This window comes from Monodelphis domestica, chromosome 4 (assembly GCF_027887165.1).
Source record: "Monodelphis domestica isolate mMonDom1 chromosome 4, mMonDom1.pri, whole genome shotgun sequence".
Lineage (NCBI taxonomy): Eukaryota > Metazoa > Chordata > Mammalia > Didelphimorphia > Didelphidae > Monodelphis > Monodelphis domestica.
Genome location: NC_077230.1, coordinates 74,971,069 through 74,997,837, shown reverse-complemented (window position 1 = coordinate 74,997,837; position 26,769 = coordinate 74,971,069). Strand labels below are relative to the sequence as shown.

Here is a 26,769-nt window from a genome sequence, read left to right as displayed (position 1 = left end):
AGCCAACTCTCTGCCGCAAAAGGTCCCGGAGAGAGAAAGTGAGCCAGTATATAGACCTTTCACTCTTGTGTCTCCTCCTTTAAATGCCCATATCTTTTAGAGTTCTCATCTTCTTTGATTAGATTATATCTTTTGAGTTGCTTAACACTCCTTTGTTAAGTTCATCTTTTGTTAGTTACTTAACCTTTTTGTGATTAATTTAATCTTTATAGTTACTTAACACCTTTTTGTATTAAGATCTTAAAATAGACTTAACTTAAAGTTCTAGTTTCATTATAAGGTAAGAGTTAAGTACCCTCATTGTTCAATGAGGAGACTACAACTTTATCTTCCCCTAAAGTATGGTCTAAGTAGGGTGGAGTAATTTAGAGTTCCCAAGATATTCCTGATTTTATTAAACTAAGTACCTTCATTGTTATAATCAGGAAATAGCTAAATCCAATCTTCACAATGGTAATGATGCTAACTACAACATTTTAAATATCAAACCTCAGTTTTACTATTTTCATTAATAATGTTTTCAATAAAAATAAATCCCAACAAAATAGTTCTCTTTTCTTACACAGTTCTTGTACTTATTTGTTGTTTAGTCATTTCAGTGTCCAACTCATTGTGACCCCATTTGGGATTTTTTTTTTTGCAAAGATACTAGAGTGGTTTGCCATTTCCTTCTCCAGCTCATTTGACAGATGAGGAAACTTAGGCATACAGGATAAAGTGACTTGGCCAGGGTCACATAGGTGGTAAATGTCTGAGGCTAGATTTAAATTCAGGAAGATAAGTCTTAATGACTCTAGACCTTGAACTCTATCCATTACAGCACCTAGCTGCTTTTCCATTTACTATCCTGGGCAAAAACTTGAAAAGAAATAAGGATGATATTAATCAAAGAAATTGTGTAGAACAAATGAGATAATGAACTTGATTATCTGTCACAAGAATTGAGGAAAATATTCATGTAATCCCAGAGAGAACAACTCTTTGAAGATATGCCCTCTTCTTGTCCTTTACCCATGTTCTTATTGTGGGTATGAGAAGTTTTGAGCAAGGTATATAGCCCACTTGGGAGAACATACTAGGATTGGACATGATCACAAGTCATGTGGAATAATTTTCTTTCATCTATATAAGATAAGTTCCCATATATCCCTCTGATATTTTGATGTAGCACCTCCAGAGTAACAGAAAATTATTAGAGCAGTTAATAAGCCCCAATAATGAATCAAAGTAGAGCTATTCTCCTCCAAAACAAAAAGAAGTTCAGCTCCATAACAGAATTATCAGGAGGATGGGGGGAGACAGAGAAAATTAATTTCCCCCCCTGCCTTCAGAGAATACACATTTCCCAAATCAAGAATTCTTAATTTAGGCTCCACAGGCTCCATGGATAAATTACAGACAATCATTAAACTAGGATAGCAGAGTTACATCCTTATTTTTGTAAACCCCTAACTGAAATGTAGCATTTTTTTAATAGAGGCAAAACATATGATTTTGAGGAGCCTATAAGCTTCAATAGACTACTGAAAGTGTCTACAACACAGAGGTTAAGAACTGCCAAAAATGAGAGGGGAGAAGTGAGTCTATGTCCAAAGTGCTTTGAGTACTTTCTGTGGAGAGTAGACATGCACCAATGGCAAAGCACAAAAGAGCTAAGTCCTCTCTAAAAATCCCTTCCTTTAATGCTTAGAGTACATGTACAAACAGAAGAGAGTGAAGTTCTACAGGAAACAAAGACATGACAGAATGGATTGGCAGTTTTGTAGGACCATGGCAATGAAGAGGAACACCAAACTAGAAGGTCAATAAGGACATGGTGCTTGCTAAGAAACAAGAAGCCTGAACCCTGAAATGACTCTATCCTAAGGCCAAGCCAATGACAACAGCTTGGAACTTCCACAGCATGAGAAATCCCAGTCTCACTACTCACTCTCTACTCCTGGCTAATCCTTCAGACTATAAGATCTTCATACCAGCTCATGGTGACAAAGATAACCTGCCCAACTCATTCCATTTTCATCTTGCCATTTGCTTATCTGCTTCCTTTCCCAATGAGTCTGGCCCTCCTATTCCCTGTCCCCCCACAGCCTGTTCTCTTCTTCCCATTCCCATCAACCCAACCCCATCACCATCTTATCTAAATACCCACTTCTACTTCGATTTCCAGAATGTCTTCTCCACAGGCAACAAACTCTTTTTCATCTCAAATCATTTCCTTTCTCACCTCTTCCATCTTCTGGTGCTCATTCAGACTTGGCTCTTCTGTTTATTGACACACCATCCCTGGCCACTCTTTCCAGTCTTGGTTGTACTTTTGCTTACTGGCCATAGTAGGAGATAAAACTACTTCATGCTCCTCACTCTCACTTTTAGTCTCTCCCTCTCCCACCAACAACATTCAGGAATCTCTTCTCCAAAGTTCATTTAATCCACATTTATCATTCAATCAAAATCCTGGTAGCTATTATCTACCTACTCCAGGACATTCTCTTTTCTTCCTGAATGAGTTCAAGGCTTGCCTCATAATCTTTTCTTTTCCCCTAACTCCTGCTGTCATGCCAGAGGATTTAGACATACATTCCCTCAAATACCCCAATGTCCCAGTTCCTCAGCTGACTCACGTCCCATGACCTCCTCTTTCCCTTGATCTTGCTAATCACTTGTAAGAGCTCTACTTCCATGTTCATGAACTGTGAAATTCCTTTATCTGATTATATTCTTTCCTCATTCCATATTTCCCTCTGTCCTATGGCCCCTATCTTTGTTCTTCATCCTCATCATGGCCACCAATCCCTCCAGTCTCTGTTCTTTCCTATGTGATCATCCCTACACTGAATATGCTCTCCTCTCTGTCCCTACATGAGTTGTTGGTGAACCAGTGCATCTCTACACTACCTTCTTCTCTTGAGTCTTTTGCCTCCTTAACCCAAAGTGCATGTCTGACGGTGTCACAGATTGCTCCCAACCCTACTCCAATTCCACAGATTCCAGTGGCTTCCTCTCACCTCTAGGATCAATATAAAATCTGCTGTTTAGTTTTTAATGCCCTCCATAGCCTGGTCTCTTTTTACCTTTCTAGTCTTCTTACTTACTTAGTCTTCATTTCCCTCTATGTATTCTTCTATCCAATGGCACTGGCCTCCCTGCTGTTCCTTGAACAAGATAATCCATCTCTTAACTTTGGGCATTTTCCCTGACAGAATTCCTGGAATTCTATCCCTTCTTTTCCTATGCCTCTTGGCTTCTTTTAAGTCTCAGCTAAAAGTCCACCTTTTGTAAGAACCCATTCCTGGTCTTTCTCAATGCTTCACAAACTCTAGAGCACTATACAGAGGCTAGCTATTGTTGTAATTATAATAATATAACATAATAAAATGGAATAGCAGATTGTGCCCTGGACCCATAGTCAGGAACACCTGAATTCAGATCTAGCCTCACATACTTTCTATGTGGCTTTGAGCAAGTCACTTAACTCATTTGCCTCAGTTTCTTCATCTGTAAAATGGAGATAATAATAGAACTTATCTATGAAGGTTGCAATAAGGATCAAATGAGAATAATTGTAAAGTGCAAAGCACATTGCCTGGCACCTAGTAAGTGCTATATGAATGTTAGCTAGTAGTAGTAGTATTGTTAAATCATTTTTCAGTTGCGATTGACTCTCTGTGACTCCATTTTGGATTTTCTTGGCAAAGATACTGAAGTACTTTGCCATTTTCTTCCTCAGCTCCTTTTACAGATGAAGAAACACGTAAACAAGGTTAAGTGACTTGCCTAGGATCACAGAGTGAGAAAGTGTCAGAAGCAATATCTGAATTCATGAAGATGAATCTTCCTGGCTCCAGGTCTATCACTCTATAATGTGCCATGTAAGTATGTTGTGTAGTAGTAGTAGCAGTAGTAGTAGTGGTGGTGGTAGTAGTGGTAGTAGTACTACTAGTAGTAGTAGTAGTAGCAGTAGTATGCTAATATTTTTTCACTTTAATATTATCTCTGATTTATACTGTTTATAACTTGTCCGCCTCAATTACTTAGTAGCTGTATGTCCCTGGGCAAGTCATTTAACCTTGTTTGTCTCAGATTCCTCACCTGCCAAAAAACCAGAAAAAGGAAATGACAAACCACTGCAATCCCAAAAGGAGTCCCAAAGAGATGGACAGGATTGAAATGAACAAGAACAACAACTTGGTTGTCCATAGTTGTTTGTATTTTGGTCCCCCTTTTCGATTGTAAGTTCTTTGAGGACAAGCACTCTTTTTTTCTTTCTTTATATCAGCACTTGGGACCTGATGCATCGTTCAGGGCTTAACAAATCTTTATTGACCTAACCTGACAAGCTAAGCAAAGAATGAGACATTCCGAAGTTATTGTTCACAGTGTGAAGCTGCAGAAAGAGAACCAAGGAGGAGATGGCCCCTCGGGAGAGGGAGGGGGTGCTGCCCTTGACTATGAATTCCAACTTCCACTCCTACTTTGAGACCCTCCAATTAGGCTTATGAGTTGGTTTGTGGCCGAGCCTCTGGGTGAAGAAGGGGAGGGAGGGCCCTATTCCTTTGCTGAAAGGGCTGGGCATAAGTTCTTTCTCTGGTCTTTACATACCTTTTATTAAATAGATATTATCTTCAAATAGGTTGCAGCCTGGTGCTTGTACAGGTGGGGTGAGTTGGGAGTGGAAGGAGGAACTGAATATTCTAAGGAGAGAATTTAAAATCAAATTCAAATATTCCTGGGCCTGAGTGAGCCCTGGGTGGGACAAACATGATGAACCAGATCGATTTTTATGGTAGGGAAGCCCTAAGAGTAAATCTAGTAAATAGAGGAGAGAGGTCAAAGATCCCCAGGGGACCCACGGGGGACAAATATCATGAGTATTTATTTAGCTATAATTTATCATTGGAGTACAAACACTGTATAGAGCAAATACATTTCATTAAGGACTGAACAGAAAGTATGAAATTTGGCATCAGGTGACTGGCATTACCAGATCTAAACACATTCTAGACCTTAGATAAGACAGGGCTAATGTATTAATAAAGTTATGCATTATTTTCAAGTTGTTGCAAAACTATATACTAATGAAAGGTAAATATATCAAACAATAAACAACATGACAGAAATACTTTCAGAGGCAGGGTGGAAGGAAAAGAGCATTAGTGGGAAATTAGGAGGTGTGGGTTCTGTTCCCCTTCTCAGTTGCCTCAGATGACTTCTAAGATCATTGAATCATAGAATTTAGAGCTCAAAAGAAACTGAAGAGATCAAGCAGCTTGGTAGTATAGTGGTAGAGTGTTGGACCTAGAGGCAAGAAGACCCGAGTTCAAACCATGCCTCAGACATTTAAAAGCCCTGTGACCCTGGGTGAATCACAATTGCCTTCTGCTACGATTTCCTCATCTGTAAAATGGGGATAATAACACTTCCCTCACAGGACAGCATCAGATAAGTAAAGTGATTTGCAAACTTAAAGTGCTATAAAAATTATGTGGTTCTATTATTGTTGTTGGAAAGGTGATGTCATAAGGAAACTGAAGGCTGAGGGGGATAAAGGATTTCACATTCAGTCACAAAAATCACGCACTCAAGGAACAGAGGTAGAATGGATTCTTGATTCTAGATTCAATGCTTTTCCTATTTAACACCTCTCTTTACCTTTCCACCCTCAGGTGCCCTTCTTCTTGAGGCTCCTTATAGCCTCACTTCTCCTTTGGATAGTTCTCACATCCCCTTTCCCTTGGGGCATCTTCCCCTGAGAAGTCTGTCCAACTTTCCTCTTCCACTGAATATGAATGCATGTTTCTACTCTCTCTGTGCTGCTCCTTCCAGGGGCTTCTCATATCCTCTTTTTACTCTTCTTATTACCAAGGATCCCCTTACTCTAGCAGGGGTTATTATACTGAAGTCTAAATTATTTATTTTCACTAACCTTTGGTTACCCTGGTAATCCCTTGATTTTAAGCATTTAAAGACATTATTCTGAGGAGGGGTCTTCCTCCTTCTGAGGGGGAGAGCCTTTGGTTTCTAGGCTTGTGACAAGCCTCAGGTTCCCCAAAGGCTCTTTGCTAAGGGTTCTGCCACGGATCATTATTCTCCTTTCCTTCTCCCCAGAGCTTTTTAGTCCTAAAATCCAATGAAATATCTCAAGCTTTAAAACCTACATGGAATAATTGGTGTCTCTGAAAACACATAACACTCTATTAGGGAGAGAAGCTCTATGGCACAATGGTTAGATTTTCATCCAGCAGCTTCCTATCTCCAGATCAAATACAAATATCTGACTCCTGCTTTTACCAGCTGGTCTCTCCCAATCTAATTATTCTCATCTCCCAACAAACCTTACCCTGTATTCTCCATTCTAGACATAAATCCACTGGTGGCCTGCCAGTCACCTGTGACTTTGTCCCAGAGGTATGGAACATTCTTGTAACTCTACTATCTCTCTCTGTTCCTCTCAGATAGATCTCAGAGAGTGAGACATAGTTATTCCTCTGCTTTCTCACCACAATCATCATTCTCCCCAATTCCTTCTTTTACTCACTGGAGCTGTTTATGTTGCTAAAGATTTTTCATATAATAAGGAATTCTGATGTGTTTGTCTAAATGGCGTTACATGGGTTTGACTGAATGTGTCTCTCAGTTGCTGTTTCGTGTTGAAGGTACGGAAGAAAAAAGTGATGAAGAAATGGTTCTCAGAAGCACCTTCCTCCCTTCACATGGTCATAAAGAGGGGAAAGAAAGGCTCCTTTCTTTGCTTCTCTAAATCAAAGCATGTGAAAATAACCAAGAGAAAAGGAAAGGACAAAAATGAGACGTTTAATATTTCTTATAAATTGAACTTTTGTTATAGATTGACATGAAAATAACAATATTTATTTACTGGACATCAGAGCTGACAAAGCTCTAGTCTACTCCTCTTACAGATGAGGAAACGGAAGCCCACAGTGACTTCAGTGACTTTTTCTGGGTTACATCTTGCATAAGTGCTAGACCTCATATCCAGCTCTTCTAACTCTGAAGTACATTGCTCTTGCCACAGCATCACACTGCTAAAATGAAATAGTACTCTCCAAAAAAAAAAATCAAGTAGTAACTAGACTATTAACTTTCCAGTCTTTTAAAATAGGACCAACCCAAATGTCTAAAATGAATATAAAACCGTTTCTTAAGGCATTGACATACCTAGAAGTCCTTGCTTGGTATCACATAAAGGCACAAAATCTCTTGTTAGCTATCTGTCCCCATGCATATTGTAATAATCTTTCACAAAGTGCCAATGCTTGCTCCAGAGGCTTGTTTCACCCTGATTCCTTTGAGCTTCCTTACCAACCAGTGGCAGAGAACTGAAAACTCACACTAGAGAATATGGTGTTTTTCAAGCATACGTCGGATTCGACCTGCAACTCGACGATAAATCATGCCTGAGGTGGAGGGGAGCTAGTTTGTGCACACCCCCAGCCCCATTAGATATACCCCCATAGAATGACATTACACAAGATTAGGGAATGACTATTGCGGCCTTTCCCCCAACTTTTCCCACATGAATGGTTCCATCTCCTCAGTTCCCAAACCTGGACTGTGATGTAAATGGGGCCGAGCCAAGCCCGGTCTGGAAGCATCATTGGGATTCTGCAGTGATGCTCCCCGTCTTCTGACACAAACATTTAGGGATGGGGAATTAAGCTTTTGTACACAGAGTATGCGAAAGGAAATACACAAATGCATCACCGTCACTGTCCCCTTTGGCCGTGGGGGGGGGGGCATATCAAAAAGAATATTTTTATCTATTCATCCCCAGGGGGTTTCTCCTGAGAAGGCCCAAACTCTAAGCCATTTATTACATTATACAAATGCATCTATAGTTCAGGAATAAGTTTGTTATTAGTATGATTTTTCCCCTCAAGGAAACAACTTGCACATTGGTTATTGCCAGTCATGGATTTAGAATTTTCACCAATTTATCAATCACCACGGACTGAATCCTTAGAATGATCAATTAGTAGTTTATGATCTCATTTTAGAAAAGTAGATCTGCTGGTGTTTCTAAAGCATTAAAGGAAGACGGGGAATGAGAATCACATATTTACATATCATTTTAAGGCCACAAAGCCCTTTATGGATGCTGAGGTAATGCAAGTTTGATTCTTCTCATTCCGAGTTTGAGTGACTTGTCTAAGGTCACACAGAGCCAGCAAAGGAACAGACTGTCTGACTCCCCAAACCCAAGGCTCTTCCCACTAGCACATGCAGCTTCATGGCTTCTGCTGTCTCCAGCGCTTCTGCCACTGATTTTCTGTTCTGAGATTTAGCAGATCTATCCTCATGGCATGGAAATCGGTCAGTCCTAGCCACTTCCCCACAAATGAAATGATGTTCCCGGCATGTCATTACTTCAGGGGAAAGAGGTGCTCTCTGTGGCTACCCCAATAATAACATTCGAGGTTTGGCCAGACAAATGACCAGAGTGGGAGAGAGACCTCAGAAAAGAGCTCAGAGAGACAGATCAAAGCAAGGAGCTGGAGCCCGGGAATACTGCATAGCACTAAAAATGTCAGTGTCCTGGCACCTGGAAGGGAGGGGAAGAGCAGTTACTCTTCTGGTCAGGTGGGTGATTTGTGGAATATCGATTATGTCCGAAAATCCAGAGTTCCCAGGAAAAAAGGATGGAGGATTCTTGGTTCTTCTCCCTCTCCTCCCCCTCCCCCCTAGTCTCCGTCCCCCCCCCCCCCCCCCCCCCCCAATGAGTCCTAGGGGATCGAGGACCGAGATAGATGCAGGGCTGTCCTTCCCTAAGCTCACAGATTTTGCAAGTTCCCAAGAGACTTCAAGCAGGAAAACCTCTTACCTGCCCGGGTTTGCTGGTGTAATTGAAAGAGTAGATCTCCTCCGTGCTGAGGTTCACCACCCCGCTGTAAACGCGATCGAAATCGGCTCCCCTGGCTGTGTCTTGGAAGCGGCCACTCCTCGCCTGAGCCCGGGAAAAGCTCCTTAGCTGCCCCCCAGATGGTGGAGGGAGCTGGGGCACTGCGGCCAGGAGCCAGGGCAATCCATAGAGCAGGGCGAGCCCCGAAGAGCCCCGCATGGTGGGCACCGAGCGCTGTCTCCTTCACTGGCAGGCTTAGAGTTTGAGCGTAGCTGGAATTTAAAAAAGAAAGGGGGGGGGGGGAAGGGGCAGACTATATAACCTTTAAAAAGCCACCTCTTGTGTGGCTGGCTAATGTTTCACCCAAGTACAGCCTGGGCGCTGTCTGACTTCCTCCACGGGTGGGTGCTAGGAATCTGCTAAGCGATAGATAAGCCTGATAAAATATTGATCTAGTCTCGATGGGAGGTCGCAGGATGAGGGCGAGGAGCCCGGAGGGAACAGGAGCGACTGATGTTTTCTCTTTCTGGATTAGAAATCTATTTCCTCTTCACTTTCTAGCCAACTAGAATCCGGCACCTACTCCGTCAGTAATTTCGCCTCTTCTCCCACTTCCCTCCGCCCCAACCCTCCACCCTCACCCCAAACTGGATTTTCTGCCATTTGGGAACTTCAAGAGAATGCACCCGAGGTCCGGAGTGGCAAACTGTCTAATTGTCTACTACGGGAAATTCAGTTCATTTCAGATCAATAGAGAATTTAGGACAGGGGTGGGGGTGGCACAGATTTGGGGAAGGGGAAGGGAATAACTAATTAGCAGTCAGCATATTAAGCAATTGATTCTGAGAGATGGTAAATTTAATCCAGATACCCAAATTTTAACATAAACTATAATGTTTGACTTATTTTTTCCCCAGGCTGAAATCTACTAAAAATATTAGTAGCTTAAATGTTAATCTAAAATCTTTTCTTCTTTAAGATATCCCCCGGGTACCTAGGTGGCTCAGTGGATGAAGAGCCAGGCTTAAAGATGGGAGGCCTCAGCCACTTTCTAGCTGTGAGATCCTGGGTAAGTCATTTAATCCCAGTTGCCTAGCCTTTACCATTCTTCTTATTGATTCTAAAATGGAAGGAGAGTGAGGGAGAGAGAGAGAGAGAGAGAGAGAGAGAGAGAGAGAGAGAGAGAGAGAGAGAGAGAGAGAGAACCTTCTTCTAGACACCTGGACCACTTTTTTATTTCCCCTTCAGGAGAACTCATATCTCATCATATGTATACCTATTTAAATATGTATAATCTTTGTAATAAAGAGAACTTGTGAACACTTGCTGGTCTAGTTCCAAAAGACACAAAGGCAAAGAGTAGAAATTGTATTTATCCAAAGGTATATTTCAACCAGGTATGATTTTGAAGACTCAAAGAAACTACCAATAGTCAACATTTCACCTTTTTTTTCTTTAAAGATACAGAAATCATTGCCTAGTAAAGAAAGGAAGTACAGTGTAATTAAAAACTAGAAAATTCTAAGATGTGGTCCTGTAAATATATATCTATGTATTTAAAGAGGGATGCTTTGAAGGGCAAGTATACTCAGAAGAGAAAAGAACCTAGTGATAATGCTTCTTTCCAAATACCCTCAAGTCTTCCTTCTTAAATACTAAAGGATAACTTAATCTGATCATATAAATTGGACACATATAGGTGGTATATGCTTGCTAGGAAAATGTTATCAATAAGATCATTAAAAACAAAAGCAAATAAAATTTTGTTTAAAATGACTCAGTTCTCTTTGTGGTGGCAAAGAATGGAAATTGAAGGGTTGAGGAATGGCTAAACAAATTGTGGTATATGATGGTGATGGAATACTATTGTACTGTAAGAAATGATAAACAGGATGATTACAGTAAAAGTTGGAAAGACCTAGATGAACTGATGCAGAGTGAAATAAGCAGAACCAGGAGAACTTTGTACACAGTAACAGCAATATCGTGCAATGATCATCTGGGAAAGACTTAGCTACTCTCAGCAATACAATTATCCTGGACAGTAGTGAAAGATTTATGACAAAGAATATTAACCTTCAGAGAAAGAACTGTTGGAGTTGGTATGCAGATCAAAACCTACTAGTTCTCCTTTTAATTTATTTGGGTTTTTATTTGGGGATTTTGGTTTTATGTGAGCATTTTCTTATGACAAGAACAATATGGAAATATGTTTTGCATGCTAATACATCTATAACCCAGATCAAGTTGCTTAATCTCTCCAGGAGGAGGAGAAAAGGGAGGGAGACAACTTAGTTCTTATAACTTCAGAAAACATATGGGGAAAATTGTTACATGCAATTGGGAAAATTAAATATCTTAAAACAATTTTTAAATGGCTGTGTTCTTAGATTAAGTTCCCTAGCTTTTAAAAGTTAAAGCATACTTTTTGAATGAGTACAAACTACTCAGTCAAATATCAAAAATCAGTGTTATAGCCAATGAAGACCATATTTTCACATGTATTCGCTTTTGCTGTCAAGTTCTTATAAGAAAGGACTACTAACAATGCTGAAGGAAATTTGGCATTCCTAACACCTAGATGTATCTTCAGGAATCTGTAATGTGATTATAAATTTATGGGTAACCAAGTCACCATTTCTCAGACTTGAATTCAACTTGAAATTGAATTCTAGGATAAAGTTTGCTTGAATCAGATCATTCTGTTTTTGAGAAACAAAGACATGGGCAAACCAAATACTCTGAGCTTGAATAATTTCATTAAGAATTTGCATTTGATGTAATAGGCTTTGCTACTAATAGCAATGCAATGATCTAGGGCAGGGGTCCCCAAACTATTAATCCGGTGTGCCGGCCTCTATCACACTGGCCCCCACTGCACTTCCGGAAGGGGCACCTCTTTCACTGGTGGTCAGTGAGAGGAGTACAGGATACATCCACATCTGTATGTGGCAGCACCACAAAGCGCGGCATCACTCACTACAGTACTACTTCCGGTGACATAATCCTTTGTGTGGCACCTTGTTCTGAGAGTAAATGAATGTGAACGAAATGCCGCACAAAGGATCATGTGGCTGCACAATGGAAGACATCAGCATGGTGAGGGGTGATCTGGGGGAGGGGATTCCACACTGTGTATCCTGCTGCCCAGTATAGTGGTGGTGATGATGGACCTGTGCAAGGTGTGACAGGCCCATCCCAGCCAGCCCTGCAGCCTCCTCTATCCCAGACAGCGGTATACAGATTTGTTCATAGTTTGTTTGTTTTTTTATAGTTCAGCCCTCCAACGGTCTGAGGGACAGTGAACTGGCCCCTGTGTAAAAAAATTTGGGGACCCCTGATCTAGGACAAGCCAAAGGGACTCATGAGAAAGAAAGCTAACTACATCTAGAAAAAGAACTATGGGAATAGAAATGCAGAAGAAAAATATGTGATTTATCATTTGTTTATATGTGTATATGATTTGAGGTTTTAGTTTTTAAAGATTACTGCATTACAAAAATGAATAATACAGAAACAGGTGTCAAGTGATGATACCTATACATACATACATATATATATATATATATATATATATATACACAAGTAACCCAGTGGAATTGCTTGTCAGGTCAAGGAGGGGGAAGGGAAAAGGGGAGGGAGAGAACAGGAATCATATAACCATGTAAAAATATTTAAAAATTAAAAAATCAAATAAAAAAAAAGAATTTTCATTTGATAGTTAATGTCCACAGCAACTTAGTGTTTAATAAACCCAAAGATTCGAGCTTTGGGGGAAAGAACTCACTATTTGACAAAAACTCTGGGGAAACTGGAAAGCAATGTACCAGAAACTAGGCATAGTCCAACATCTCACTCCATACACCAGGATAGAATCAATCTAGAAATAAAAGGTGATACCGTAAACAAATTAGGGGAACATGGAAAAATTCACCTGTCAGATTTATGGAAAAGGGAAGAATTTATGACCAAACAAGATATAGAGAACATTATAAAAAATGAAATGGATAATTAAAAAAAAAAACCCTTACCTTCTGTCTTGGAGTCTGCATTGGCTCCAAGGCAGAAGAGTGGTAAGGGCTAGGCAATGGGGGTTAAGTGACTTGCCCAGGGTCACACAGCTGGGAAGTGTCTGAGGCCAGATTTGAACCTAGGACCTCCTGTCTCTAGGCCTGGCTCGAAATCCACTGAGCCACCCAACTGCCCCTGAAATGGATAATTTTGAATACATTAGATTAAAAAAAAATTTGGACCAAACCACTGTAACCAAGATTAAGAGGAAAACAACAAATTTGGGGGAAAAAATGTTATAGCAAGTGTCTTTGACAAAGGCCTCATTTCTCAAATATATTGAGAACTGTGAAGATTGGATGTGGCTCTCTCCTGATCCTAACAATGAGGGTACTTAGCTCTTCCTTGATTGTGAGGATTAAATTGTAATCCTTGGTCTATTTTTAGATTTTAATCCCCAAAGTATAAACACAGTACTTAAAGTTGAGTATGGAGATCTACTCATTTTGGATTTTAACCACAAAAAGGTGTGAACACCCATTTCATACATTGAGTGGGAGGTCTATGACCCACATGTGAAAGAGTGGGCAGTCCTGGAATGGAGCGTCAGCTGGGATTTAGGAGAAGTGACATGAGAGAAAAAGGTCTTGAAAAATGGAAACAGGGACACTTGGAGTGAAGAGAGATATTTGTAGTGAAGAGGATCACTTGGAGTGAAGAGGGACACTTGGAGTTTGAAAGAGACATACTTGTAGTAGAGCCTGCTGGAGTCAGATGACTGACAAAGAATCTTGCTGATTGAACTGACATGTGGTGAGTGTAAAGGCTGACTTCTTTCCTTAGCCTTCTGGAGGCGTCAGCCTCCGGGAAAAGCCCATCATCTTGAGACTCCTTTCCCCTGGCTGGGGCCTTAGAATTGCTACCTGGCTCAGAGGAAGCTGGGGCGCTCTCTGTCTGTCTGTCTGTCTGTCTGTCTTTCTCTCTCTCTCTCTCTCTCTCTCTCTCTCTCTCTCTCTCTCTCTCTCCTTTTATCTCTTCCTTAATTTCTTCCCTCTATTGTAAAAATAAACTACCTTAAATTCCATTTTACTTTAGTAATTCATTTTTGGGATTTAAAAATTAAATCCCCAGTGACCAATTAAATATTCAGTCCAACCATAAAAATTAACAGAACTGAGTTAAATTTATAAAAATATAAATCATTCCCCAATTGAAAAATGTTCAAAGGATATGAATAAGAAGTTCTGAGGAAGAAAGTAAAATTATCTGTAGTCATCTGAAAAAATGCTCCAAAAAACTATTAGAGAAATCCAAAAATAACTCTGAGATCCCACCTTACACCTATCAGATTGGCTAACGTGACTAAAAAGAAAATTTATAAACATTGAAGGGGATGTGAAAAAATGGGGACACTCATACACAGTTGGAGAAATCTGTGAACTTATCCAATCATTCTGGAGGGCAACTTGGAACTATGCCCAAAGGGCTATATAGCAATGCACACCCAGCAAAACCAGTCCTGAGTCTGTATCCTAAAGAGATCAGAGATAAAGGGAAATGACCTCCCTGTACAAAAATATTTTTAGCAGCTTTTTATAGTGACCAAGAATTGGAAACTGAGGAATACTATTGCACCATAAGAAATAATGAACAGGATGAGTATAGAAAAACCTGGAAATAGTTATACAAACTGATGCAAAGTGAAGTGAGCAGAACCAGGAAAACAGTATATACTGTAACAGAAATATTATACAATGATCATCTGTGAAAGACTAAACCATTATCAGCAAAGCAAGTCTCCAAGATAACCTCAAAGGATTTGAAAAAATGCTATCCATAGCCAAAGAAGGAACTGTTGGAGTCTGATTGCAGATCAAAGCATGCCATTTTTCACTTCATTTCCTTCATGAATTTTTTATTATATGTATTGTGTATATCTTCTATCACAACAGGAGCAATATAGAAATATATACTGCATGAAAGCATGGTGATAACCTATATCAGCCTATTCACTGTCTTGAGGGAGGGGCAGGAGAAAGAGGGCAGGAGCAAATCTGAATCCCCAAATGTAAAAAAAAAAATTGTCAAAAATTGTTTCTACATGTAACTAAAAAATTCAATCATTAATAAAATAGATGAAGACAAAAATTTGCATTTGAAAAAATTTAAGTGCCAACATTTTAAATTTTCTTTTGTTCTGATTTGGATAAAATTTGACTAAATTAGAAACAATTGGAAGATAGCTATGAGTGAAAATGATACTTATTCACACTGTGTGAAATTCTGTATATACACGAGGTACTAGAAGAGTTAATATGGGAGAGTAGAAAGCACACTAAGGCTAGGTTTAGCTCATGTTGAATCTTCTACAAAAAGCCTTTTAACCTTTCTCTTGATATCACAAAGATACCAATGGGCTGTCCATTGGTTATCCTTCACCTTTACCATGTGACTATCCCATTTTGGTTTTTGATCATATATTGATTTGAGGACATCTTTTATTGTATTTCTTCACGATTCCCTACTTACAATATCTGATAGTCTATTCATTTCAACCATTTACCTTTCTATTGTCTTCTTTTTCAATTCTTCAAAGACAACTATCATGTTTTAAATGTCCCAATCATACAATAATACCAGAAGAACATTGGTATTAAAAAAAGATATGTCATTGTTTTGGAGGGAAGTTTGAGATCCTTAAAAGAATTTTGAAACTTCCCAATGGCAATCCAACTTGCTACCCTTCTCTTGATCCATTCTGGACTTAATTATATTGATTTTTACTGTCTGGAGAAGGTATCTCTATACTGATGGAAAAGTTTTATAGCTTGGCCCTCTTGCTACATATCATAATCTGGACAATAGGCATTTTTTTCATTCATCTGAATTATGTTGGGCAAGTTTTTGAGTGGTTATGGACCTTATCCAGGAGGTTCTTCAGTGTACTGTTGCTTAATGTAATCACACTATCATCTGCAAACAAAACCATCTGGAGGACCTTGCTGTCTATAAAGAACCTCATTTCTTTTCAATTTGGATTCCTTGGATTCCTTCAAGATATTTGAAAATACCTTTGTTGAATAAACAATTCCCTATTTTGTTATCTGATAATCAATAGATGGCCATCAAGCAAAGTTGTCTCTGTTAGAGCTTTCAAGAAATCTTACATAGTTTTGTTGTATAAAGGGGAGATATTTTATTGGAAGAAAGCATTTATGATGGAGTTCTTCTCTACCCAATCAAATAGTGGGATCTTGGGTTCTCTTCATCTTCTAGTCAAATTCATTATAGTAAAAATGTGACATACTGTGGATTATTGCCTGTGAAAGGCCACTTTTCTACTGCTCTCATCAAGGATGGCCTTGCAGATTGGTCTCATAATAATTTTTAGAGATGGGAAAGTAGGGTAGAGGATGGTATTTTTTTATTGTTTTTTTTTCAGTGTCCTTTTTTGTTTGGTATAATAATAAGGCGTAAGATCTTTTTCTCACATCTCTGGCCCCCTGAGAATTGGAATCTTAATGATTTTATGATTGCATTGGCTCCTACATACACCTCATCTGTGTATGTTTGATTTAGTTCAGATCTTTTCCCTATATTTGTCCTCTTTAACATCATCTATCCCTCCTGAATTAGCATATCCAGGGCCATGATGCTAGTATGATGTTCCACTGGCATAAGAGCACAAGATCATATATTTAGTTTAGAAAGAGACCTTATAGGTCTTCCAAATGAGGAAATGGAGACCGAAGAAGGTAAAATGATTTGCTTGAGGTCTTATAGATAATAATTGGCAGAACTGTGATCTAAATCCAGGCCTCTAACTCCAAATTCAGAACTTTCCTCCCTGATAGAGAAAAGAGACTTTAAAAAATCTTGAGAATGTTCATTTTTATTTTCTATCCATTGTTGTTTTTCAAGTCTCATTCTGAAACACCCATGGGAGAAATTTTTTTACTTAGGTCTGTTGCCAGATTTTCTTTAAATTGATTTTTGCTTACAGGGTAATATTGATCATAATCACCCACTACATTATAAACTGGAGTTGACCTTGGTTGCCATATTTTTCTTTCTGGCAAGTAAATTAATGGTTGCCTTCTAAGGTGATTTTCAAGCTCTTTTCCTCCTTGTGGTAATTGATTTATATTATGGTTAAACTTTTTAGTGACATTACTATAATTGCTTTAATATCTCTTTTTCATCAATATCTAATTATGGGGTATTAGTGACTTGTTTAAACAGGCCAGATTTTAGTTGTTTTAATTGCATGCTGCCTTTTTTTTCTCATTCTGATTCTTTCTTCTACCTTTGTATTAATTTTGAGCTTTGCACTAAGAAATTGTTGGTCTGACTATACACAGATGGCAGATTCAGGAATAACTCCCACATCAGTGATGAGTCATTTCCTGTCTGTTAAAATATCATTTTTAGCTTTTGCAATTTTTTTGGTACTTTCAATATCTAGCCCCTTCTGATTCTTTGCTCAAAGAAAGGGTTCATGATACATAAGTGTGAAACTTCTGTGTATTCTCCAAATCATTAGTCACTACCACTCATTTCTCTTGATCTATTTTTTTCAAATTTTTTCAATATTCTCATCTATTTCAGCCTTTCCATTGAAGCTACCTAATATCAAAGTACTGTTGACTTAATTTAGAGGGAAATATTGAGTTCTCCATAGAATTTCTCTAACTTTTCATCTTCTGCAATAGATGTTGGGCTATAACCTACAATTATTTTATTGGTGGTCTTTTTGCAGATACAATAAAAGATGATCAAATATATGATGAAATTTTATTTCTTGTCACCTTTGGATGCAAAATAAAACCATCTTTGCCAATACTATATATATACATATATATGTATATATATATACAATATGTATATATATTTCTTGAATGTTACTTAAAAACAACATCATGTATGTTAAATATTTAACATACATACACAAAATGGAATTTTAAATTCTTGACCTTTTCTAAGTATTCAATAAGCATTCTTTGGGCAGGCATTTATTAAACACCCCATATATGAAGCAGCATGGTAGAAGAGAAAGAGCTAGCTTAGGAATCAAATCCAACTCTAACAGATATTGGCTATGTGATCTTTGGCAAGTTACTTAACCTTTCAAGGCTCTAAGCAACTTTATGAAACTATAAGATACAGAGAAGATGTTGCCCTGTGGAAGGTAAAGTTTCTTCATTGAGTAGTTCCTTGTACCAATGAAGCTGCAAGTCCAAACCCTTTCTATATCCTAATATGTCAGACGCTTTCTTTTCTAATATCAATTCCAAGTTTATCATGGATAGCTTAGGAAGGTCCCTGTAATAAGCTGAGTTTCACATTTTTACTATATTGGGTTTTTTAATGCAAAGATCTCTTTGAATCCACATTTTCAAAATGGCACCAATTTTTCAGATTACTCATAATAACACTGTATTAATAATGACATGATGTCAAAAGAACTTATATTTTAAAAATATCGGTTAATAAAATCAACTATTTTTCCACACCACATCCAAAAAGTGAATAGAATTAACTGCCTATTTCAGCACTAGACATATTATGCAGATATAATGTCAAAGTAACAGACAACATTCTAAAATACTGTTTTTGATTTGAATAATGAGAATAAAATTAAATCATGAACCATTAATGCTTGAAGAGAGCTGAGTTCAATTTAGCTGAACCCTTTTACTTTATTGATGAAGAACCTGAAACACAGTCACCGAAAGTGAAAAACACAAAATCACAAGCCAAGTATGAGAGAATAAAGAATCAAGGTCTTCTGCCTCTGCCTCTGGCATTCTTTCCCCTGTAACACACTAGTTTTAAACATGCATTGCAGATTTAACAATGATTGCTTTTCTTAACTCAAAGAATAATAATAAAAAAAGGTTATGATGGATCACAAAATTTCTTTTTCTAGCCAGACAATAATAGAGCTATTCCAGATGGATAAAATTTAATACTATCTTGTGAGAATTTAGTGGAAGGACATTTGCTACCCTACTTTTAGTAAATTAGTCACAGCCTGCACAAATGATCATCAACCTCATTCATCTTCAAAAACACCAGTTCCTCCATTTTTTTCTACATAGTCCAGCTATTCATTAGGATAGGAACTTGACTTGTGATCTCACTAGAACTCTATGGTGAAGCGAAAGGAGCAGAACCAGGAGAACATTATACACAGAGACTGATACATTGTGGTACAATTGAATGTAATGGACTTCTCCATTAGTGGCAATGCAATGATCATGAACAACTTGGAGGGGTCTACGAGAAAGAACACTATCCACATTCAGAGAAAGAACTGTGGGAGTAGAAACACAGACGAAAAACTGCTTGATCACATGGGTCGAGGGGATATGGTTGGGGATATAGATACTAAATGAACATCCTAGTGCAATCAACAGAATGGAAATAGGTTCTGATCAAGGTCACATGTAATAACCAGTGGAATTGCGCATCAGCAACGGGAAGGGTGCGGGGAGGGGAGAGAGGCATAGAATATGATTTTTGTAACAAGGAATAATGTTTGAAATTGACCAAATAAAATTTTAAAAAATCAAATAAAATTCAGTGTGACATGTAAAAAAAAAAAAGAACTCTATGGCAAGGAAAATCACTCTATGCCAATCCAAGCTGGCGTATTTTTTTGCAACTTATACGTTTAGACAGTTGTCTTGAGCCTTAAGAGGTTAGGAGACTTGATTAAAATTATTCTGTAAAATAAGATTAATTGTATGTCAAAATAGTAACATGAAGTATCTGCAGCAAGTAATCCAATATAACTAATGTTTTTTTCCAGACTATGTGACAGTAATTATATTGAAAGTATTGGGTTAGATGTTTATGATTATACTGGTAGAGTACTTTTCCTTTGCTAATTAACTGTGAGAAGTAAAGCAGAACCAAAATAAAATGCACACTTAAACTCAGTGGCTTGAAGGAGATTAGGTTATTTATACAATATCCTTTTTCTTTCCCCTAATGTGTTTAGAGCACTTATTTTCATTTGCTATTTAACTACTTTACTGGGAATTAGTTCTTTATATTTATATATTATACTCCATCCTGAAATTACTTTGTATTTATATATATACTTTGTATATATCTTGACTTTACTTTCACATGTACAGATTTTCATCACCAGCAAAAGGTTCTTGAGGGTAATGGTTCTGTTTTTCTTTCTTTCTCTCCCTCCCCACCCAATCCTCAACACCCAGCACAGTTCCTGGCACATAGTAGATGCATAATAAATGCTTGTTATTTATTTCTTTCAACTTTTTTTTGTTATAACAAGCTCTAGAAAATGTATATATCCTCTTGGGAATCTGTGTAACCCGTTGATATGATATGATATATGTATAAATATATATACACATATATAGTATATACACACCTTCACCAAAACTTTATGAAATATTAAATAAAAGTAAGGCCGATTAACTAAAAGAAGGCAGAACATCTACAACTTTCTGGCCATTAGTCTGTGCTTTTTTTGTGTAACCTTAGACAAGTCTTATTCCAGTTGCCTAGCCCATACCACTCTTTTGCCTTCGATTCTAAGACAGAAAGTAGAGGTTTAAAGAAAAGAAAAGAAAAGAAAAGAAAAAGGAAAGGAAAGAAAGAAAGAAAGAAAGAAAGAAAGAAAGAAAGAAAGAAAGAAAGAAAGAAAGAAAGAAAGAAAGAAAGGAAGGAAGGAAGAAAGGAAGAAAGAAAAGAAAGGGCAAGTAAGTATATACTGATTTTCATGACTTAAAAGAAGCAGAAAATATTTATCAAGACTATACTCATCAGAAACAGAACAGTGTTAGCATGATGACAGCAAGAAGAGATTTCTTTCCTTCTCTTCCTCTTAAAAATCTTCAGCATGTCCAAAGACAAAGTGGCTTTCACACATGAGTTTAGGGCAAAAATGTTCCAGAAATTACAGAACAGATTTAGAAATGGAGAGGACCTTAGAGATAATTTAGTCTAACCCCCTTATTTTATAAATGAAACTAGAGCCTAAGGAAGACAAGATGATTTGCCCAAGTTTACAGGAATACCAAGTAGCAAAATTGGGATTTGAATCCAGATCCTTTGACTTCAATCTAATGTTCTTCTAATATACATCATGACCAAAATTATTCCTTTTAGGCTTCAGATTACTTCTCCCCTCCAATACAATGTAAGTCTTATACACCCAGAAATAACTAATTTGTGGATTTTAAACGTACTAAGCTAGCAAAATAGAAACAATTAGGACTTAGATTTAATATACCAGAGAATCAAAGAAGCACAGAGTAGAAAGGGAGCTCAGAGGTCATCTTGTCTCATCCTCTACTTTACCAAGAATCCCTTCTTACATATCCCCAACAAGTGGCTATCCAATTTTCAAGTGAAGATCTTCATTAAGCAGAAATGCATTATCTTTCAAGGCAGCCCAATTTCATTTTTGGATAATCAGATTGATCTATGCCTCTTCAACTTCTAAACATTGTTCTTAGGTCTCCCCAATAGGGCCAAGCAGAACAAATTTAATCTCTCTTACACATGAATTTTTCAAATATTTGGAGACAATTATTACATTCCCTCTCTCTTATCCCAGTCATTCCTCTACCTCCAGTAATCTTCACAGTATCATGATTTTGAAATTACTTACTAGCCTACTTGCCTTCCTCTAAACTCATTCTAGCATGACAATGTCCTTCCTGAAATATGGTATCCAGAGCTAACCTCAATATTCCAGATGTGATCTGTCTATGATAAAACACAATACTATCACCTCCCAAATTTTGCATATTATGACTCTCAGTCTAGCCCATCTCTTTCCCCTACAATATTTAACCACCAGATGGTGCTGCTAGCCACTTGCCAGACTTGTTCCACAATAAGACACTGGCCAAACCTATTTTTTTCAGTTATTATATACAATTCACTAGAAGGCACTCAGGAAACCTCTCAAGCTCTATAGCCCCCAGAGAACTAGCTACTTTCATCCCTAGCTTTGCCTCTCTGGTGAGTGGCTGTGTCCTTGATCTAAGGGTGAGGCCTAGATGGATAATTCTTTTCCTGTTAATCTATGTACTTCCATTCAGTCACACTAACATAGTTTAATGGAGTTGATCAGGCAGTCATAGATTCATTGCATATAGACTTTATTACTATAGAAGCAGAATTTTTTAGATCAAATATAATAAAATGGCTACCATGTGGGTCATTAGTTCTTACCAAGTCTATGGATTTACCCCCTTCCTCATTCCCTCTTCCCACACACAGGAGTTCCAGGGATACAGTTCAAGTGCTTAGGCTCAGACCTCTCTCTGAGTCACCCCTCTTGGGAGCTAACAGCATTTCCCCCCCATTTTTTAAATTATCATGCAAAACACACTTCCATATTGGTCATTGCTGTAAGAACAAATTCATACATAAACAAAACCCCCCCACTAAAACCAAAGATACACTAATGTGAAGGTGACTCCAACAGTTGTTTCTCTAGAGGTAGACAGCATTCCCTATCATAAGTCTTTCAGGTCTGTCCCACATCACTGCATTGTTGAGAAGACCCAAGTTTTCACAGATAATCATCATCCAGTATTGCTATTATTGCATACCATGTTCTTCCAGTTCTGCTTATTTCACTCTCCATCAGTTCCTGAAGATCTTTCCAGTTTTTTTTTCTGAAATCATCTTGCTTATATCTTATAGCACAATAATATTCCATGTACCACAATTTTTTCAGCCATTCCCCAATTGATGGATATCCCCTCAATTTCCAATTCTTTGCTACCACAAAAAGAGCAGCTACAAGTAGGTCCTTTCCCCTTTTTTATTCTCTTTTTGGGATCACAGGCTCAAAGGTTATGCATGGTTTTATAGCCCTTTGGGTATAGTTTCAAATTGCTCTTCAGAATGGTTGACAGTGTTTTTTAAAGATGTTCAGCTCATGGCTTCTTAGGAGGTTAATGTCCAGTCAATGGGAGGAACGGAGTCCTTAGGACACTGATTCCTTCTCTGGCTATTTGTCCTTGATCACCACTCTTACTGCTTGGGATTTCTGATCCTGACTTTCTTCTGCTTCCTAGCATGCCTGTCTCATCGTCAGGATTGTAAAGGACCCTGTTTCCTCTTGACAATGCTTATCACTAGTTAAGTGCAGACTCAAGAAGGGAAACTGCTATTATACCTGCCATTTCTACTTTTACCTCTGATTTCTCTATTCACAGCCACTCCGTCATTTGGAAACAATCTTGTGGTTCTTTTTGGCACCCAAAGCTTGAGGGGCATAGTCATTTCAGGAGCCTTATGGATAGGGCTACCTCAAGACAAGGGGATCCATACTTTGTTCCCTATTCCTCTTCTACCCCATTAAAGTCAACTGAAAGGGGACTGCATATAGAACTGTCTATTCAATTGGCTAAATATTTTTAAGTACTTACTACATGGCAACCACTTATGATGGTGAAGGGAGCATTTTCCTCTTAGGAGAGAAGAAATCGGTTTCTTTTGTGATTGATAGCTCCATCTTTTCCTTTATGGAATCATGGTAAGGAGTGATGAGGTAGGGAGAGTATGAAGCAAGACTACATTCAAAGTCCTAGTGAATGTAATATTAAATGAGAAATTAAAAAGTCTATGTAATAGATAATAAAATGAAGCTGCTATAGAACAGACTCGGGCACGCTAAACATGTAGGAACCAATGGATGAAGAATGAAGTCCTTTAATACACTGAAAATAGTATATAGCATTTACTTGGCAGGCAGTCACTTAGCCCCCTCACCAGTCCAGAACAGGAACAAATGCAAATGCAAAAAAGCCTCTGAATATAAATTATGTCTAAAATAGCCAGAATTACTAAAGATACAAAGAAGACCAAAAATGTGATGAGATTAGTCTGTGTGACTAGAAGAAAAGAAGCTTTCTCACTGGCTGAGAGGCAGTATTGGACCTAGGGTTGAAGACTACTTACTAGCTATGTGACCCAGTCACCATGCGACTGAGCACACCATTGAACTTCTCCAAGTAAAAACTTATTTATTTGTAAAGTGAGAATAGCATTTGTTCCAACTATCATGCTTGGTTATTGCATGGAAAGTGCCTTGAAAAATGTTACCTATATAGCAATGCATAGCAAACATATAAGAAAACTCCACACGAATTCATAGGGGATTAGTTCTGGATAGAAGAGACTATGTGAAATCAATGAAGAAAAGATAGACAAAGCAACCTAGGAGAACCCTGCATGTCCAAATGGCAACCACGTACACTATGAAGCTAGAACCAAATGGAAAGGATGTGGGAGTTCAATCAGAAGACTTGGATCTGAAACCTAAATCTGCCATTTACTCTCTTTGTAACCTTGGGCAAGTCACTTAACCTCTGGACCTCAGTTTCCCTGTCTGAAAAGTGAGGACCTTGAAGGCCCATTCTAGTTCTAAATTTATGATCTTGTGAAATCCTGAGTCTAAATCTCAAAAATAGTCCAAGGCAAGAATAATGGCACTTCAATGAGATAAAGAGGAATGAGAATAAGGGTGTTGACAAAAGGGAAGAAATGGGTTTAGAACCTAAATAAGACAGAGATACTCAGCTTCACTTTGAGAATACGTAGAAAAGCCAGATGACTCACCATATGATTGGTTCCCAAGAGGAATAAGGAGTGTCACAGCAGGAAATTATCAGCACCAGAGGTAACCTTGACCTTCCTCTTTGTTAATACTCGGTCATGCATGTGAATATGCCCTATGGAAAGGAGGGACATCCCTTCTAAACCCAGGTTACTTGCTACCTCCAGAAAGGAAATGAAAGGGCTCAATTAAGAGTCCATTTTGCTTTTTTTTTTTACCTATTTAAATAAAACATTGTGTTCTCCTTAGTGCTTCCACAGGAACTGAGGATCCTTCAATGAGGAAACAAAACGAGCTGCATAATGACATTTCTAGACTTTCTTGGGTGGGACAAGGATTAGCTACAAAGATTTTGTGGGAGACCTAAGCCAGATATTAATGTTCCTAAAATTTCCCTCAGTGGTGAAATGAGCCAAAGAGATTTTGAGAAAACTTCCCTCATCTCTTGATAGCTCTATCATATCAGGAGATGTTGGCCAAAAAAATCTATAACTATAAATACATAAAAATAAATTATATTATTACTTGGCTGTGACTACCATTGCTAGATATAGAGGAGAAAACAGAAAAAAGACAGAGGAAATAAGAAATTTTTAAAAAGAAAAGGATACAAAAAGAAAGAGGGCAGCGGTCAGAAGAAATGGCAGTGGATTACAGACAACAGTGGGAGTAATGAGATACAAAGTCATTGACAGCAATGAGAAGTGACAATGGGAAATGGAAAAGAACATGAAGTACGACGCTGAAGGCATGCCAAGCAATTGAATCAAGCAGTTTGGGGAGCCTCTGGTTAAAAGAAAAAGCGAAGTCCTACTCACTTCAGTGTTTTCAAGCACTATTATGATAGTCAGGTAGTGCCAAGTTGGAAGTATGCCAATCAGTACAACATAGTAGTCTATGGAGACAGACATTCACTGTACAAAAATCATATGATTTTAGAGCCAGAAGAGATATTAAAGATCATTGAGTCCAATCTCTCATTTTAGGAGGTACACAGAGGCCTAGAGAGATGAATACTTTGAATGCCGAAAGTCATACAGTTAATATCTGACATTAATAGCCACAATACTGTAAATAGAATCAACTCTGAAAGACTTGGGAACTCTGATCAATGCAGGGACCAACCATCGTTCCAAAGGACTCATGATGAAATATACTTCCCACCTCCTGAGAGAGGCCTGATGGACTCAGAATGTAGATGGAAAGATCTTTTCTTTTTCCTTAACTTTCTTTTTTGCTCTGTTCTGTTCTTTTATGATCCAGCTATACTGGCCTACTTGCTTTTCTCATTGAGACTCTCCATCCCATTGTGCATTTGTACTGGCTCTCTCTAGGTCCAGAATGCTCTCCCTTCCCACTTCTGACTGCTAGTGAAGCTTCCTTCAAGACTCAGGTCAAATTTCAAATTCCATTTTCTATAGAGAGACTTTCCTGCTGAAATTGTCTTCTAAATATTACACACACAAACATATGTACATACATGTGTGTGCCGTGTATATGTACAATTTTTGCATGTATCTCTTCCATTAGAACATGAGTTCCTATGAATTGGTACAACCATTTCAGAAGACAATATGGAATTGTGCAAATAAAATGACTAAAATATCCATACTCTTTGGCCTAGAGATTTCACTACTGGGAAGCCATTGATAGGAAAAAATCCCCATATACAACAAAATATTTATTAGCAGCATGTTTTGTGATAGGAAAGAGTTGGAAACACTGTAGATGTCCACTGATTGTGGGGATGGATAAATTGTAGTACACAAATACAATGGAAGATTATTGTGTTGTAGGAAATGATGATTAATTCATAGAAGCATGTGAAGATTAATATAGATTGATACAGTATGGTGTAGAGCCAAAAAATATATATACAACTATAACAAGGTAAATAAAAAGAACTATACATACACAAAATCAAATGTGAATGTTGTAAAAGTATAAAGAACAATCATGGCTTGAAAGAAAAGATGCGAGAGGGCACTGTTAAACTACCCTTTTGCAGAGATGGAAGGTCTACAAGTATTGCACACAGCACATATTCTTGGATTTTTTTTTTAATTTAACTATCAGTTATACTTATTTTTTCTACTTTTTCTTTTTCTTTGTTATGTAACATTCTCTCTGGGAAGGAATCCTGAAGAAAATTATGAAGATGTAAAAAACAAAAGATATCAATAAAAATCCATTTAAAATATTTTCTGAAAGAACATGAACTCCTTGAAAATAGGGATGGTGTTTTTGCCTTGCTCTATATCCCATTCAGAAAAATAGAGGG

At 38.0% G+C, this 26,769-nt stretch overlaps 1 protein-coding gene across 4 annotated transcripts in view; it reads right to left on the bottom strand.

The window, feature by feature from the left end:
* SIDT1 (SID1 transmembrane family member 1) overlaps positions 1 to 26,769 on the bottom strand; it is a 183,096-nt gene that overhangs the window by 149,994 nt on the left and 6,333 nt on the right. For 3 of the 4 annotated variants that reach the window (XM_056793482.1, XM_056793483.1, XM_056793484.1), the window contains exon 2: positions 8,840 to 9,129. The exons of the other annotated variant lie outside the window; for it this stretch is intronic. In XM_056793482.1, the coding sequence (XP_056649460.1) occupies positions 8,840 to 9,076 (237 nt within the window). In that variant the 5' untranslated portion in view covers positions 9,077 to 9,129. The remainder of the gene's footprint in view (positions 1 to 8,839; positions 9,130 to 26,769) is intronic. 4 annotated transcript variants of the gene reach the window in all.